Source organism: Denticeps clupeoides, chromosome 3, assembly GCF_900700375.1.
Source record: "Denticeps clupeoides chromosome 3, fDenClu1.1, whole genome shotgun sequence".
Taxonomy (NCBI): domain Eukaryota; kingdom Metazoa; phylum Chordata; class Actinopteri; order Clupeiformes; family Denticipitidae; genus Denticeps; species Denticeps clupeoides.
In genome coordinates, this window is record NC_041709.1 from 20,755,848 (window position 1) to 20,772,621 (window position 16,774).

The following is a 16,774-nucleotide window of genomic DNA, read 5'->3' on the forward strand; positions in this document are numbered from 1 at the left end:
AGGTGAACAACATAGACGCCCAGCTGTCAAGGCGAGATTCATAAGACTCGGCCATCTTAGTCCACTGTTTGACCGAGCAGTTCCCCTGTCCGACATGGGTGCATTTGATGGACAGGGCTCAGCATGACCAGTCTGGGACAACATCTACACAGCCCCATGCGTAACAATTGTGATATGTGTAAAGAGTGCTTTGGCCTGCCATTAAGATCTGGATCTGGAATTTGTCCCCTTATGATGTCATAATGGAAAAGGTTACCTCCCCTTTTTCAGTCCAGAGAATTTCCCACCCCTCCACTAAAAATTCTCTCCACCCTCTGTCATGGCTTGAAAACGTGTGACTCATTGCTGTTGCTCTGTGATTGGATGTAAAAATGAGCACACAAGCGAGACTCTGAAGAACCCGTCAGTTCATTTTATTCTCTTCCTTTTTGCGCCAAACATTGTGGTTGGTGAATGGTGTGAGCCCCCTGGCTTCTATAGGCCGCTGTCTTCCTCGTCCTGCCTCTCTCCTCGTCATTAGCATTTAAAGCTACAGACACCGAAACGGTGCGTTGTGGGAAAGAGACTTCAGATACAGTATTAGGGGACCAACAAGACCGATATAAAAGAAAAAAGAATTCATGATGTGGACCTTTAAAAGGAATTAGCACCTTTAAAATACCCAGTTTACCTTATGTCCTGAGTGTGTGTGTGTGTGTGTGTGTGTGTGTGTGTGTGAGGTAGTGGGTTTGAGGTTGAAAAGACTCTTTCCTGAATGATGAATTGTTTCTGTTTCTGTGTGGGTGCGGTTTGTAAACTGTGCTTCTGAAGCTGTAGCACACATACACACACATACACACACATACACACGAGAACACACACACACACACACACACACACACAAGCACACACAATCTGAGCTCTTGATTTGCTTTTGAAAAAACAGTTATAAAATCAGCAGCTGCTTTTTTTTCCCCCCATTTCACTCCCATCCTGTTCCTCTTTTTTTCTGTGATTGGCTGTGTTTTTCCTGATGGGATTCTGGGATTAAAGCCTCCCACTCCTCTCCAAAAGTCACACTCCTACAGGTCACCTTCTGCTGCTCTGGAACCTGAGCAATATTTTACTTTTCTCATGCATATTTTACACGCACAGTCTCATACACACTGTGAATACATGGCATCTCCCCCACTAATAATTTCAGCACACGTCCTTAATGACTGCTGCTTATCTGCAATCTCTAATATCCTGTAGTGAAGCGCTGAGAGAGACCTGTGTGCACGCGTATGTGTGTGTGTGCATGTGTATTATGTGTCTGCTGAGTATTCATCATCACAACCTCCAGAAAATATAGTTTCACCAGATTTACAGGGCCTGTATGCTCTTGAGCGTTATTTCATATAATCACAAAACTGAAATGGATGCACTTGTTCCCGTCCATCAAACTGCAGCCTACGGGAAAATGAACCGCAACAGACTACGGATGGAGAGAAGAAATAGGAAGGAAAGGAGAGCAAGACAGAATATGCAGAATATGGAAACATTGCTTTACCAGGCTAACCAGGGTGGGTAACACACTCGCCCATGATCCAGAAGACCACAAAGTCACTTACATTTAACCCTGAGTGTCTCCAGGGGGACTGTCCCTGTAACTACTGATTGTAAATCGCTCTGGATTAGGGCGTATGATAAATGTCTACATGTAAAATTTCAGTGGTTGCATTTTTTACATTTTTTCTAGGTTCAAGACGACATTAACAAAGCACAAAATGGCTTTTATTGTCACGCCAGCGAGCTGACGGGGGCAGGAAGCGCAGAGGCGGGACATGCTGGGAAAGGGATTTTATTAATAATAATAAATAAATACAAATAAACAGCGGTGCGGTGGCCAAAAACGGGGAATAAAGGGGAATCAACTTAAACTAACCCACAGGCATGTGCCGGTTGCCAGAACTCAAAATACTTACGCAGTTGCAAGGTCAAGTTCACGAAAGAGTCCATGAAAATGTCGGAGCTCCAGAAGGGGCGGATTTACCGACATTTAAAGGCGGTCAGAATTGGCTTCAGCTGCAGCGATCACCTGGAGACAATTCTCAATGGGTTAAGTGGACATGCAGAACATGAGCAGGACACCCAATCACCCACTGGAGAGAAGGGCCAGAAATTGGCCAACTTCTGTCCACCGGACATGAAGTAAAAGTGTGAAGTGAAAGTGAAATGAAAGTGATAACAGCACAACAGCACAGCACTCAGTGCACACAGTGAAATGTGTCCCCTGCTTTTAACCTGCACCCTTGGTGAGCAGTGGGCAGCCATGAAAGGTGTGCCATGTGTACCATGAAAGCCATGCATTGCTCAGTGGCACCTTGGCGGGTCGGGATTCGGGATCTTTCGTATATGGGTCTGTTTCAACACCCACTAGGCCACCTACCGGAGTCGAACCCGGGCCGCCTGGATGAAAACCAGGAATCCTAATCGCTAGTCAGGACGTCCTAATACAGTAACATCAGAGAAATGGGTCACAAAATGTAAATGCAGCAGAACGAGCAAGAATTTAAAACGTTTTCACAGTGGAAAGGTACAAACTACATGGCATCCCCACTTTAAGGAGGGTCTTTTCAGGATCGGCCAGACCCAACTCTGCACCCGCTATCAGCACAAGTGTATTTCAGAGCTGTGGGATGACGGTGAGACGGGGAGAGATCGCAAGAACACCCGGCACACATCTCACGGCAGGGGACGAATGCTGAGCTCTTGCTTCTCTCTCCAACCTGGCAACCTTTCCCTCCGCTGAGGTGGGCCAGCAGGGACACGAGGAGAGCCGGGGAATAACATCAGCAACCTCCTCCTGAGGAACAATGCAGGAAAATCCTTCGCAAGAGTGTCCACGAAAACTCCTGCACTTGCTCAGTGTGTAAAGCGGCATAATTTTAAAACAGTCAAAGAAAAAAACAGTGAAAGCAATTACCGCAACGACAGCAGCGTATTCAACCACAGGCAGCGAGGAGGAGGTCATCCTGATGGTGACAAGTTCTCTGGAATTAAATCTGTGTCTGTGTGTGTGTTTTTACTGCTCATAAAAAATGAAGAAAAGAACTTTCATAGTTCGTATTACACTAGTTATTACTAGGTGTGTGTGTGTGTGTGTGTGTGTGTGTGTGTGTGTGTGTGTGTGTGGGTAAATTAATGGGTGCATGCCAACTCATTCCGCTTTTGAGAAAAATGACCACATTGTGGAGATGACAGTGGGCAGAATGAAATGAAGGATGATCGACTTCACTATAATAAGCCACCTTGCAGATGTTACATTTACATTTACAGCATTCATCAGACAACATTACCCAGACATGCATACAATCAGTAGTTACAGGGACAGTCCCCCTGGATATAATCAGAGTTAAGTGTCTTGCTCAGAGGCGGTGGTGGCCTAGCGGGTAAGGAAGTCGGACCCGTAATTAGAAGGTTCAAATTCGGAACCGCCAAGGTGCCAGCGAGCGAAGCATCGCCCCCGCACGCTGCTCCCCGGGCGCCTGTCATGGCTGCCCACAGCTCACCAAGGGTGATGGTTAAAAGCAGAAGACACGTTTTACTGTGTGCACCGGGTGCTGTGCTGTGGCGTGTGACATGTCACAACTAATCACTTTCACAAAGGTTTCAACCAATGACTTTGGAGTCTTCTGGTTCATATGCCCACTGGACTACTACCTCCCATGTATTGTACATGAACAAACATTTAGACAAGTTTCTTTTTTCACAGAACTGCCATTTGAAACTCCAATCGTAAACGAGTTTCTCTTGTTCCATGCTGATTAATTACCCCGAATGGCTGGTGGCTACTCTAGAGAGAGACACGGTGCCTTTTCTTTTACTGAGACTAACGTATACTTTCCGGCCAATTTCAGATGAAGAATTCAGTATAACAACCTTCACATTTGTACCTTGTGATTAGTCAAGAAGCTACATCTCAAGTTATTGAGATTGAGTTATTGAGGCACTTATTGAGTTCCAAAATGACATACATCTCTTCCAAGATCATCCTGCATTATTGTTTTGTTTTCATGATTGCCAAAGCAAGTGATAGCTCCTTCAGACACACGTGGCTTATTGCAAATCAATAATCTAGTTATTCACAGAAAATGAATCTAAAGTGTCTCTGTCACAAAATCAACTTGACCTTATGAGCAGGTCAGCTGAGGTATAAACACAACAATATGCTCGCGGTTGTGATATATTGGCATCTCATGGTATGTGTGCCAATGTCCCAATATAACAATGTGGTACAGCAATTGTTTATCATTGCATAATGGTAATAACCATGGTAATAAACAGACCAGGTAGAAATAGATTCTGCTATTATGTTCGGATCAGCCTTATGATAGCGATCCACAGCACACGAGTGGACCCTCGCTCTCTCTCCCTCGCTTTAAAATATTAAATATTATTTCATATTTTACAATGTAAAATATTAAATGATCTTTTACCTGCTTCAGGTATATGTTTTCCCAACTGAGACAGGACATTTTTCACACTTGCACCGCACTGACACGGCCACACCCAGGGTCCCCACCCACACTCAGCCAGCATCCCATCCTCCCATCACTGGTCTCCCTGACGACAGCCAATGCTTGGCAACCACCTGTGTGCAGCAGGTACGACACTAACGAGCAGCTTGCTAATGAGACCGCTGGGGGAGAAAGAGTGACGGGGGGTCCGGGACGTTGGAAGATCTGCTCATCAATAATTTAAAAGTGGAGAAATTATCATGGGGAGTTGGTGATCTTAAAATGAATAATTGATTCCGGCAGCTCGCTGCCTCTTCCTGCGAACGGACACCAGGCAGCTTGGACGGGCGGTGACGGGAATACAAAAGGTCGAAACCACTCCTTATACCATTAACACACACGGCTGGGAGAAGAGCGGAGCTGCTCCTCTCTGTAATGTGGTTAATGAATTGGACTGACGGAATTGATTTGGAATTTATTGCTCTCATTGTGCATTTCTTCATGCATTTCAAAGAGTGCAGCTCTCAAGTGAAATATGATTAATATTCAGATGACAGACAATAAACTGGGAAAATACTACAGATATCATGAGAAAAATAGAAATATTAATAGAAATATTAATAAAAAAACAGCCATGTTCATATCACAACAACAACAATAATAATAATAGTTGCCTGGATACCAAGATTGTTGACCTCACATTCAAGTGGAGATGATGCGATCTGGTGGCCTAGCGGCTAAGGAAGTTGCCCCATAATCAGAAGGTTGCGGTTCAAATTCCGATCCACCAAGGTGCCACTGAGGTGCCACTGAGCAAAGCACCGTCCCACCACACTGCTCCCCATGAGGGATGGGTTAAATGCAGAGGACACATTTCGTTGTGTCACCATGTGCTATGCTGCAGTGTTTCACAATGACAATCACTTCACTTTCACTTCATCAAGTGGTTTAAAATTTTCAGTGTCATTTATTTGCTATAATATGACTGGTGACGTTTCATTTCACAGCTATTCTTCTTTCATAATGTCCCCCTTTTGTTAGGGACAGTATTTCTGAACATCATACTTCATTCTACTGAGCTTCCTAAATTCAAACCTGGACACACACTTCTCCAGCTCTGCCACTCTCAAGGCGGTAACACACTCCACCATCCACCAGGGGCAGTGGTGGCCTAACAGGTAAGGACAGGGACTCATAACTAAAAGGCTGTGGGTTCGAGTCCCTAGATCAAGGCACCGTCCCCAGACGCTGCTCCCCTGTGTTTCACCGTGTGACAAAGAACAATCACTCTCACTTCACCCAGTGCTGAGTAGTTCCAGGAGCATCCTCTATGTAGAGAGTCAGAATTCTGCCCAGTGCCTCCTGACGAACACGGACCAATCAGTTTCCATCCAGCCGTTGATGAGGAGACGTGAAAACGCTTTAGTTACACATGGCACATTAGCGCCGAGCTTCTCGTCTCGCTAAATTACGATGCAACGCTTCTCCATAATGCAAAATCAATGAGGAGACAAGCTTGTCACCTTCAGCTTGCTGCTGCGAAGAGCCATTTACAGATTGGCATGGAGAGGGCGAGACTGATTGATTCTGTTCTGTATTCAGCTCTCTCCTTCTCTCTCCTTCTCTCCCTCTCTCTCACTCTGTCTCTCTCGGCTGAGGAAATGCACAAGCTCATGATGTTCATAGACTCCACCCGAAAAGCTCTACTGAACACGGGAAGAAGATTGGCACACATACAGCCCTGCCCCCCCATTACGAAGCCAAAATCCAACACGAGAACCTGTGGATTTCAAGAGGGTGAAGACACAGATACTCACTGACACATACACACCCCTCTCTGCAGGAGGTGTAGGACTGCATGCTCATGTGAATATTCACACACACACACACACACACACACACACACCATTAGGCCGAGTCGCACAGATTCCCATGAGCCTCTAGTTTGAGAACCCCCATTCCACCAGAAACGTCACAGGAACCAGTCACGCTCCCGCCACCGAACCCACCGAGAGGATTATTCATATCCGGATCTTCGGACTCCTGTCCGTAGGGGTCAGCTGCTACATTAACTTCCCGAGGACAGAAAAATACACTGACAGACGAGCAAATAAAAAAAATAAAAAAAGTCAATGAAACCAGCCGGACTCACCTTGCCGAAGTCACGGACATCGAAGAGGTCGAAGGGGTCGAACAGTTCGCTGTTCCTCAGGCCGAATTTGTCGTGGCAAACTTTCAGGAAGGTGCGGATGTTCTTCAGACACAGAAACTGGAGAGTGGATGGTGTTGGGTGGGGGGGAAACGAGAGAAAAGGAGTAAAACATGAGATTCAGGCTTCTTAACACGAGTGACAGCACCTGCGTGGAGAGATAAGATTGTCCCAGCGTGGCACCACCGCCCGTGCGATGAGTGCTCCGCCCGGTTTTAATTATTTATTTACACCGCACTGAATTCACGGCGGCACCGTGACACAGACCCTCGTCCTTTCATTTCCTGCAGTGAGCGCCGAGGGTCCTAATTTCCTGGAAGTGTGATCTGGCCACACGCTCTCAGCATTTATGCATGCCACCACATCTACACACGGGCTCTTCTAGCCACAACCCACAAACATGGCACGTCCTCCGGCCATGTTGACCTTCACACACCAGAAGTGCAGGATACGTTCAGTCTGGGAAACTGGACTAGTGGGGAAGGAAGCGGGCCCGTAATCAGAAGGTTTCAGTTACAAATCCCGAACCATCAAGGCCCCACACGCTGCTCCCCGGGCACCTTTCTTGGTGATTGATTAAATCCAGAGGACACAATATGTTGTGTCACCCTGTGCTGTGCTGCAGTGTTTCACATTGACAATTGCTTCACTTTCACAAAATTCACCTTATATAATACAAGGCATAATAGTGCATGATAAGACCTATTTAAGCTTATAAGTATATAACATTGTGGCCAAACTCAATAAATCCCCCTATGTGAAGCCACCCCCCATATATCTATATCTCGACTATCTGTTGCACATTAGTAGAGGAAGTACCCCGTTACGGTAGAGATAAGCCCATGAGCCAATTTTATGGCCCTCCTCCCGTTTGCTCCAACCACCTCTGGTTAGTTAATGAAGGTCTTTGGAGGCTTCCAATCCGATTAGCCCGGTTCAGTTCTGCCCAAATCGGTTCCAATTGAAATCCTATTAAAATCGAGTTTAAGCAGACAGGTCTGGGCCGCACCCGAATGGAACATCTCGTGAAAGTCACTCCTGCAGTGCCGGCCCGGTAATGAATATTATTTCTTTAATTTCACCTTGTGCTTCTCCAGGGATGTGGCAGCAGGCACCAGATAAGCCCAGCCATGAGCATCAGGCGAGCTGAAAGCTCTTCACGCGCACATCTCACCAACCGCACAAGCCCGTCCGACATCACGCGGGGGCTGGAACGACTTGGCCCGGTGAACTCACGGCCCCACGAGTAAACACACTAACACGGAATTAGATATTCAGCCGAAACAGACACAAAGCGGGAACAGGGTGCGATAACATGCCGACGCTACGCTCGGAGCTCCGCAAGCAAAACAAACAAACCTCAACAAATTCTCCGCGTCATGTTTTATTCATGCCGGATGAGCGCTGGTGTCCATGGCAACTGTCTTCAGAGCCATTACTCATGAGGTTATCACAGAAGTTGTGATGCCCAGAGTCTGGTGGCACGTGTTTCTGCAGATTCCACGTATGTGTTCAATTCAAGGGGTGTGTGAATGCTGTGTGTGTGTGTGTGTGTGTGTGTGTGTACATTGACCTGCTTCCAGTGTATTTGATGTAGTGCAGGGACTTTTTCTTTTAAGAATTTGAAATAAAACTGCGCAGAAGATCAGCTCGGCTAATGAATGGTTTGTGTGTGAGTGTGACGGCGTCAGTTCCCATTGGTGATCGCGTCGAGAAAGTAAACGTCACTTTCATAAAAAATAACGACAACTGAATTCTATTTCATTTATTTTTTGCGGTTATACTGGAATTGAAATACAGAGCGCTACAGAGCGCATGCACGTGGATGTGTGTTCCAACCGCATCTGGCCCGAGTAACTACTAGTTCACGGCCAATCACACGCACACACACGCACCCATTGTAAGAGGGACATTGAGAGCTCTCTGGCTCATTGTGGGACACACTATCCAACCACAATAAACTCCCATTCAGCAGGCAGCTCAGCCACCCAGCCACTCCAGCTCCGCTCCATTACAACACTGGCGCTCTTATGGGCAACAAGCCCGCAAGCAACCAAACAACAACAGCGCAATTAATGCGGCGGGCACAGGAGCCACGCCGCAAACAAAAGGGAACGGGCGGGCCGTCGCAGCCGCTGTACCATGGGTGAAGCGTCACTGTTTCACTCATTCTGTATTTCCGAGAACAGTTGCACTGTATTCTCACGGTTGATTCGAAGCTTGTTTTTATCCATGCGTCTATGCGGATGGAATCCCAATACAGAAGAGCACTAATGGCATGAAAATGCAAGTATTTACTATGGACAAATCTTAATTATTTGTAGTCAGGATTCATTTATGTTGAAAAGATTAACAAATGACTTGTGCTGCCTCGTTATAATAAATTTTTTCCTGGTTTGTAGAAACCGATGGGTGTCGCATCAGTAATATGTGGTGAGGAGTTTGACTCCGAAATGACTTTTCAGGCCCAAATACCTTTTCAAAAATTGCACCACAATGCATACAAAAGTGACAAAGGTGAGTATTTTCTGCAGCACGCTACTTACATGAGAAAGTAATTGCTTAATACCTATTAAAATGTATATATAACCATTAACATGCAAGAATTATTCACTTATTAATATCATATATAAAAAAATAATACCTAACAAGTTATAACAACTAAATTCATTTGAAACTTTTTTTTAAAGTTCTAATGAACTATTTCATCTTTGTGAAATCTCAAACAGAATCACGTCCAATCAGCGTGTTAATTATCCACCGTAAAGTTAAAGCATAACAGCATAGTCCACAGTTCAAACGAAAGCACGCAGGGGGTAAAGAGCAGCTGCTGCTACGTTAATATTAATAAGGGAATTTGGGGAATGCCTTGTGTTTTTTTTTCCCCTCCTGGTATCTTTATTTGTCCAGCCGCTGCGCCAGTCATCGCCTGGAGGTCGTTGCTGAATAAAAACCCTGCTGCTTTAATGAGGCTGAGCCCAGCCTGGGCAGCCTGGCATCGCCGCTAATGGCTTCTCATGTCCGGCCGTTTGCTGAACACAGGCGTGTCATGACTGTGCAGCCTCTGAGAAGCATCAGCTGTAAACTCTTCCGTAACGGAAGGCATCTGAAGTCTGCAGTCGCCCACCATGCAGAAAGTCCATCTGAGTTGTGCAGACACGCTTAATGCAAATAATCCTACAGGATGCATTCACGAATTGAAATATTACACCAATATTGCAACTGGGATACTGCTTCATGCATATTTTTGGAGAAATTTGACCTTGCAAGTTTTTCAGCAAAGATGTCTAGTGGCTATTCAGGAGGACATCGTGTGGTTGTGACTGTGTACTCCGGGAATAATCCAGTTTTTTACCTTCGTACATACGTGTGGTGCAAATGTTTCACATTTATCAGCATCAATTACTTGGGGCCTACAAATCAGGCCCCAAAAAGAGGACAGGTATAGACTGAAATAGCAAAAACCATAGACAATCATGGAGATTAAAACTGTCTTAATATTAGCGCAAATGATTTATCCGTTTATCCAAAAGTATACGAGCACGCGCCTACGATTCAGACAGTAAACGCCGCACGGTTCTGCACTCCAGTGACGTATAGGGACGTCCTTTATCTCACAGCCCAGTGCAGTAAGATCCTGCCAACGTGCCTCTCAGCCCTCCGACTCTTAACACCTCCAGCTAACAGCGAAACAAAACCGACGGGATGCGGGAAGAAATGGCGGGGGGGTCACAGACGGAACGAGGGAGGAGAGAAAACAGGTAACAAAGGGCCGCCGTTACCCCAGAGAGCACCCCGCACCGCACCCCGGCCCCGACCAACACTCAGACAGAATAAAACATTAGTCCTTCACATGGCAGACACCCACCCGAACGCTCTGAATACGCCACCCTCTCATCCAATCAGAAGTCAGCGCCAACAGCAAAGCCGACTGGCCCAATCTGTCGGAATTAAAGGAGACAGTCAGCAAAGTGAAGGGTGGGGGACGGGGGACGGGGGACTTCACCGCAGACAAACTGCTGTAGTTTGGGGCAAACGAGAGAAGATGGGCCGAGAGAAAGAAGAGGGAATGAAGGCCTGCGGGGGGGATGTGTTGTGTCTGAGAATGAAAATGATGAAACGAAAAAGAACAGAGACGGGTTGGTCCCTGCAGTGGCACGAGAGGGATGGAGGGATCAATGGTGGGAGGGAGCGATGGAGAGAGCGAGATCAATGAATGAGAGGAGAGTGAGCTTTAGTGAAAAACATGAGTCGGGGTCAAACAGTCACCCGTGCCGCCAGACTGTCGAACATCAGACGCCGAGGAAGCAACTGGGAGTCAGACAGAGAGAGAGAGAGAGAGAACGCAACCACAGACAAACAGACGAGACAACGAGAGGAAGATAAAATTCTTGACGGAGGATAAGAGACAAAGAAACAGGTAGTCACACGCATATTCAGACTCCCAGTCATGAAGAAACACTCAGTCAGATATCAGAGAAGCTCAGAGGTGAATCCCAGCCAAGCTCTCTCTCTCTCTCTCTCTCTCTCTCTCTCCCTCTCTCGTACACACAGTCTGGTGACAGATGGGCGGCCGGCGTGCAGAGACGGGGAGAGGTTACGTTGCAGGGTCCAGGTAAAGGGGATGACGAAAGATGCCAGTTTGGCAGCCGGCATCAGACCCCTGTCTCTGCGTTCGGCGGAGAGCTCGGCGCTGTCGCCGGTTCTGTCAGCGCTGCCGAGTCCCCCTGATCCCATTCTTCGGTGGCAGGTCCGTACACGCAAACAAACTACTTCTCTACCTGCCGAGAGTGTCGTATTCAGGGGCAGTGGTGGCCTAGCGGGGACGGGGGCCGGTTATAAATGCAGTTGTCACCGTGCGCTGTGCTGCAGTGTTTCACAACCACCTTCGTATTCGTTCAGGATTTAGGGTTAGGTAGAAATGAACCGGAGTGGGGACTACAGGAGTAATGAGTAGGACGTTCAAAATATTCCAAATATCCTGCGTATGTGTTCAGGAGGGCACGGCTTGAAAATGACCCACGTTGCCGAGTTACAACAAAGCAAAACATTCCAATTCACTACCGTTTTTTTTTTACTTTTTTAGTTCCATTTTCTTCAATAGCTGGTACCGCTTAAATAGCTTATAGTTTTCAGATCTGTAACGTGGTGATGTTCCAAATTCCACCCCCACTGACAACCACAAGCATTATCGTATGCATGCATGCTCATGTTACTCAAATAATAACATTGTGTATTATATAATGTGACACGATAACATAATACATAACAATATCCTGTTTATGCAAATGAACACTTTAAGTATGCAAAGAGTAAATATGACAATAATCCCTAGTTTCATTGTTGGAGTGTGTGTCCGTACATGCCATGTCTCTGCATTTATTTGAGTGTGTGTGTGTGTGTGTGTGTGTGTGTGTGTGTGTGTATGTTCGCTATTCTACAGCAGGATCTGAAGGACCCTCAGCAGCTCCGCCTCAGTTCAGTGTGTCTCTGAAGACTCTTTTCTGATTACATTCCCCAGAACACCTTCATAGATTTCCGGGTCGCCCAGATGCCGACGCTCCAGCGCTGAACGCGGGCGCTCGGGCTAATTGGCAACTCGGACCTGTGATGAATTATGCATGGGACCATGCGAATGTTAATCTGACGGCGTTACCAGAAAGGCTCTGACGAAACACTGGGACTCTCTTGCTTATTAAATCACACCAAGACTGCCCAACAGGAGGCCCATCTGCCCATAAAACCAGATCACACCGGAAAAAGGACTCCTGCAGAGGGAGTTTCCATTTATGGTCCCTTACAATTCACAACTGACTTTGCCATTTATATCTGAGCGGTGTGGGTAAGAAAACACCTTCATCGCGGCCATTTATTTTTTATACGGCACAATAAACAGTAAATGTGCCACCGTAACTACATATCCAGGAAAACGCAGGTGAAAAAGCTAATAATTCTAAAGAAAAACTATTTCCAACGACCCTGTTGTCATGTAAATCAAAGCAACACGACCGTTCCACACCAGCGCAGTGAGAAGTACCACTTCCAAGACTGGAAAATGAAGTTATTACGTGGGTAGCGGGATCAGATCACTGGGAGAGAGACGGGATCACTGGAACCAGACCGGAAGGGACAAGCTACCTGTAGCGCTCTGAAGGTCTTGCACATATGAAAACGATTCATGATTCTATTGACATGTCCAGGGCATTGCAATTGTTAGATTTATTTTATGGAATAATAATATAATATTGATAAACTTTATCACAAAATCAAAAGAAATAAATAACCTTTTGCGAAAGTGGGACGAAGTTTGGCGACGTTTCTGAGGTGCAGATATGAGGTCTTGCAGAGGTGCTTGATGTGGTTTTCAAAAGTGAGATGGGTATCAAATCTTATCTGTCACATCTATAGCTGTTTTTAAACTGAAAACTAATTTCTATTTACAGGTATTTGAAGACATTGTACGGTGTGCCTTATAAATTCCATGACCCTGAACTTCAGGGCCTCTAAACGGCACAAAGTGCCGAATTTTAAGTTCTGACAAGCAGAGCTAATAGGGTGTGAAAAAAAAGAGAAGAAAATTGCTAATGGCCGATTTAAAAAAAAAAAAAAAAAAGAAAATTCATGACATATGCGCACTCTACAAGTGCACTTACAGTCAAGGACTGGAGGAAATGGTGAGAGGAAGAAAAAAAAAAAAAGAAGTGTGCTGAATGACAAAAGGGGAAGTGAAAGGCCTCCGGTATCGCCTCAATCCCACCTGACCCCACTTTCCTTTTCCGACGACCTTGACGCCTGCGTTCCCACCTCAATCCTGGCCCAATACATCATTGTCCCTTCGCGTCCGGGGCCTCAGGAGCACTGGAAAGTGTACGTAGCCCACAATGCACTCCTCCAAACCATTTTTCTTCACTTCACTTCTCTTTTTTTTTTTTTTTTTTTTTTGCCCCCACCAAGGTTAGCGGGCACGCTGACCGCCGGCGTCCATTTGTAAGGAAAATCGTTCCATTCGCATGCACACACGGCCACTCCGGCCCCCATGTAATCGTCTGTAATTTGGCGACGCGGTCACCTCCGACTCCAACGCGAAGAGCCCCTTTCGCCGTTTTTTTTTTTTCCTGCCGCGCACGTGGAATTTAATTGAATTTCTTCACTTTGGCGCAACACAACAAATCCCCGGTCGCAGCCGGCGTTGGGTAAATGTGGCTCGGCGCCTGGGGCAGAATTATTCTTGTTTTTTTTTTTTTTTACGTTATTGCGTTCAGGAAAGGGATCGCAGCCCGGCACGCTCGGGCTCGGCCTATTTCTTGCACCCTGTGAGAGGGAGGGTGCGTTTGCCTCCGTCAAGACGGATGAGGGGGACAGGGTCCGGATCAATGAGCAGGTTATTTATGAAGAGAACGGCGGGCCGGCGTGAGTCGGAGAAGGACCCTCATCCATCTTTTCCATTCTGTCTTCGCCCCCCCCCCCCCTCCTCACAGTCATTTAGATCCCGGTCTTGATTTGCCTCTTCGGCCGCCACCAGCTTTACCGGGAACGTCGAGGCCGGCGGCAAAAAGGGGAGAATTCTAAAGAGCAAAAAAAAAAAACCAACATCGGTCATTCTGAATGCCTCAGTTCGCACGCCGAACTGAATTAACCGTGCATGCGTGGGAGGTGAATCGGACACGCGTCTCTTTCCAAGAAAAACAACCGTGAGACGCTTCGATTGAATAAAACTCGGAGGAGGCTCGGGCCGACCGGAGCAGCGATCAGGAGGATTCGGTTCTGGCCACAGATTCAGAAAGAAAAGCACTGCAGCACGAAAAGATCTCTAATTGATCATTAAAAATCACCAACCATACATACCACATGAAGGCCAATCAGATTAAACATCAACTGCTTAGTTCTGAATTAAACGCTAACATCTTCAAATGGATCAAGCACTTCATACAACATCCTCTGCCACTTAAATAAATCATTTATCTACTGAATTTTATTGTCAATACGATCAAACACCAGAATACCCAAGAGGAATTTAGGAATTAATGTTAACATCAGATCCTTGCGTAAATGACAGTTAATACATGTTGAATGGCCCTTTATCAGCAACAAGTTGTCTTATTAGTGTTCATTAATTTTTCATTAAGCCTAAAAGGTTCAATGATTATAAAAAAAAAGTATCTGTTGCATCAGCAAATGTGGCTAGTCATTTCTATCCTTTTATGTACATTTTGTAAGATGCTCTTTTCCAATTCATATTTTTTTTCCAGATATAAAATTACAGTAAATACCATTGTCATTGAACAAGGCAGTATTAGCGTTTTTTTTTTTTTTTTGGTGGTAGTTCTGCGTGGAGGAAGAAGCTGTTGCAGGTTTACATTTCTTCCGAACTCTACAGAACCTTCTGCCAGAGCACAGGAGGGAGTGCATGTGCTGGTTGGAAAGTGTCATGGTGGATGATGGGCTGCTTTTGGACTGGAAGAAGGACGGGATGATGACCCCGATGATCCACCCTGCTGTCCGCAGTGGTGCAGTTACTGAACCAGGCAGAGACGTAGAAACGGCAAACAACTCTCATTGCCTGGAGAATGATGTGTAGTGATGGAGGTGGTGTTTGAGGAGCAGGAACGGTCGTCTGCCATGTTCAATTCCAAGAACTTTACACCCCTCACTGTCTCAACAGTGCGTCCATCAATATGAAGCGGGGATTGAGCGGCAGGCCTCTTCTTGAAGTCAACCACCATCAACCACCATGACTTTAGTTTGCTTGACTGTTTTGAAATCCATTTTATATCTCATTGGATCGTGATATCATTTTTTTGTATATAACAGCAGTGGCCTAGCGGTTAAGGAAGCGGCCCCGTAATCAGAAGGTTGCCGGTTCAAATCCCGAGCCGCCAAGGTGCCACTGAGCAACGCACCATCCCCACACACTGCTCCCCGGGCGCCCGTCATGGCTGCCCACTGCTCACCAAGGGTGATGGTTAAATACAGAGGACACATTTCATTGTGTCACCGTGCGCCTTGCTGCCATGCATCACAATGACAATCACTTTATTTTCAAATATGTCAGTGAGTTACTCCTACCCGGAGCGGCTCTGCACTCAGACCAGGCAGTCACAGTCACTACCGGCATTATGGTGTAATAAATTATGTTCTGCACTGCCTCAATGTAGATGTATCGATTCATTTCAACATCCTTTATCAGGACCATACAAAAAATGAATAGCACACACGAGCATATTGACAGCGTCTATTTGTCATTTGGCGTTGTGCGGTTACACAGCTACAATGAGATTTGACTGGACTTCCCTAATTGACCGTTTTTTTTCTCTTTTCTTTTCAGAAGCTTCTTTTTTTCACTTGGTCATTCAAAACAGGTGAAAAAACAGAATAAAGAAAGAATACTTGAGAATACAAATCACTTTTATAAACCCAAAATATGTACTGCAACGTTCTAGTACACAGTTCACCTTAACACAATTTAACATTTCACATATTTTTTATTATTATCATTATTTAACTTGATAGACAGAAATACTGAAATACTTTGGATTTACGACTGAATAGGAAGATGAAGCATCATATTTAAACCCATCTCTCCACACGGTTGGTTATCTACAGTTTGTGTGTCCTTTCTAGATACACTTGGAGAGATAAACAAACCAGACAGAAGATGATGAAGAATGCTTTTATACTGGTACTGTGGTGAATTGTTAGCATGTGAATAATTATGTGGCATACACTACAGACCAAAACTTTGGACACACCTTTTCATTCAATGTGTTTCCTTTATTTTCATGACCATTTACATTGGTAGATTCTCACTGAAGGCATCAAAACTATGAATGAACACATGTGGAGTTATGTAAAGGGAGTGCAGAATTATTAGGCAAGTTGTATTTTTGAGGAATAATTTTATTATTGAACAACAACCATGTTCTCAATGAACCCAATAAACGCATTAATATCAAAGCTGAATGTTTTTGGAAGTAGTTTTTAGTTTGTTTTTATTTTGAGCTATTTTAGGGGGTTAACTGTGTGTGCAGGTGACTATTACTGTGCATAATTATTAGGCAACTTAACAAAAAACAAATATATACCC

At 45.5% G+C, this 16,774-nt stretch overlaps 1 protein-coding gene and 1 long non-coding RNA gene across 9 annotated transcripts in view; one reads left to right on the forward strand and one right to left on the reverse strand.

Moving 5' to 3' along the window:
• vav2 (vav 2 guanine nucleotide exchange factor) overlaps positions 1-16,774 on the reverse strand; it is a 152,189-nt gene that overhangs the window by 95,449 nt on the left and 39,966 nt on the right. For all 8 annotated transcript variants that reach the window (XM_028972691.1, XM_028972690.1, XM_028972687.1 and 5 more), the window contains exon 2: positions 6,634-6,750. In XM_028972691.1, the coding sequence (XP_028828524.1) occupies positions 6,634-6,750 (117 nt within the window). The remainder of the gene's footprint in view (positions 1-6,633; positions 6,751-16,774) is intronic.
• Positions 9,093-12,885, forward strand: LOC114785995 (uncharacterized). The gene is made up of 3 exons (XR_003749148.1): positions 9,093-9,207; positions 10,311-10,451; positions 12,134-12,885. It is a non-coding gene; the product is annotated as an uncharacterized LOC114785995 (long non-coding RNA).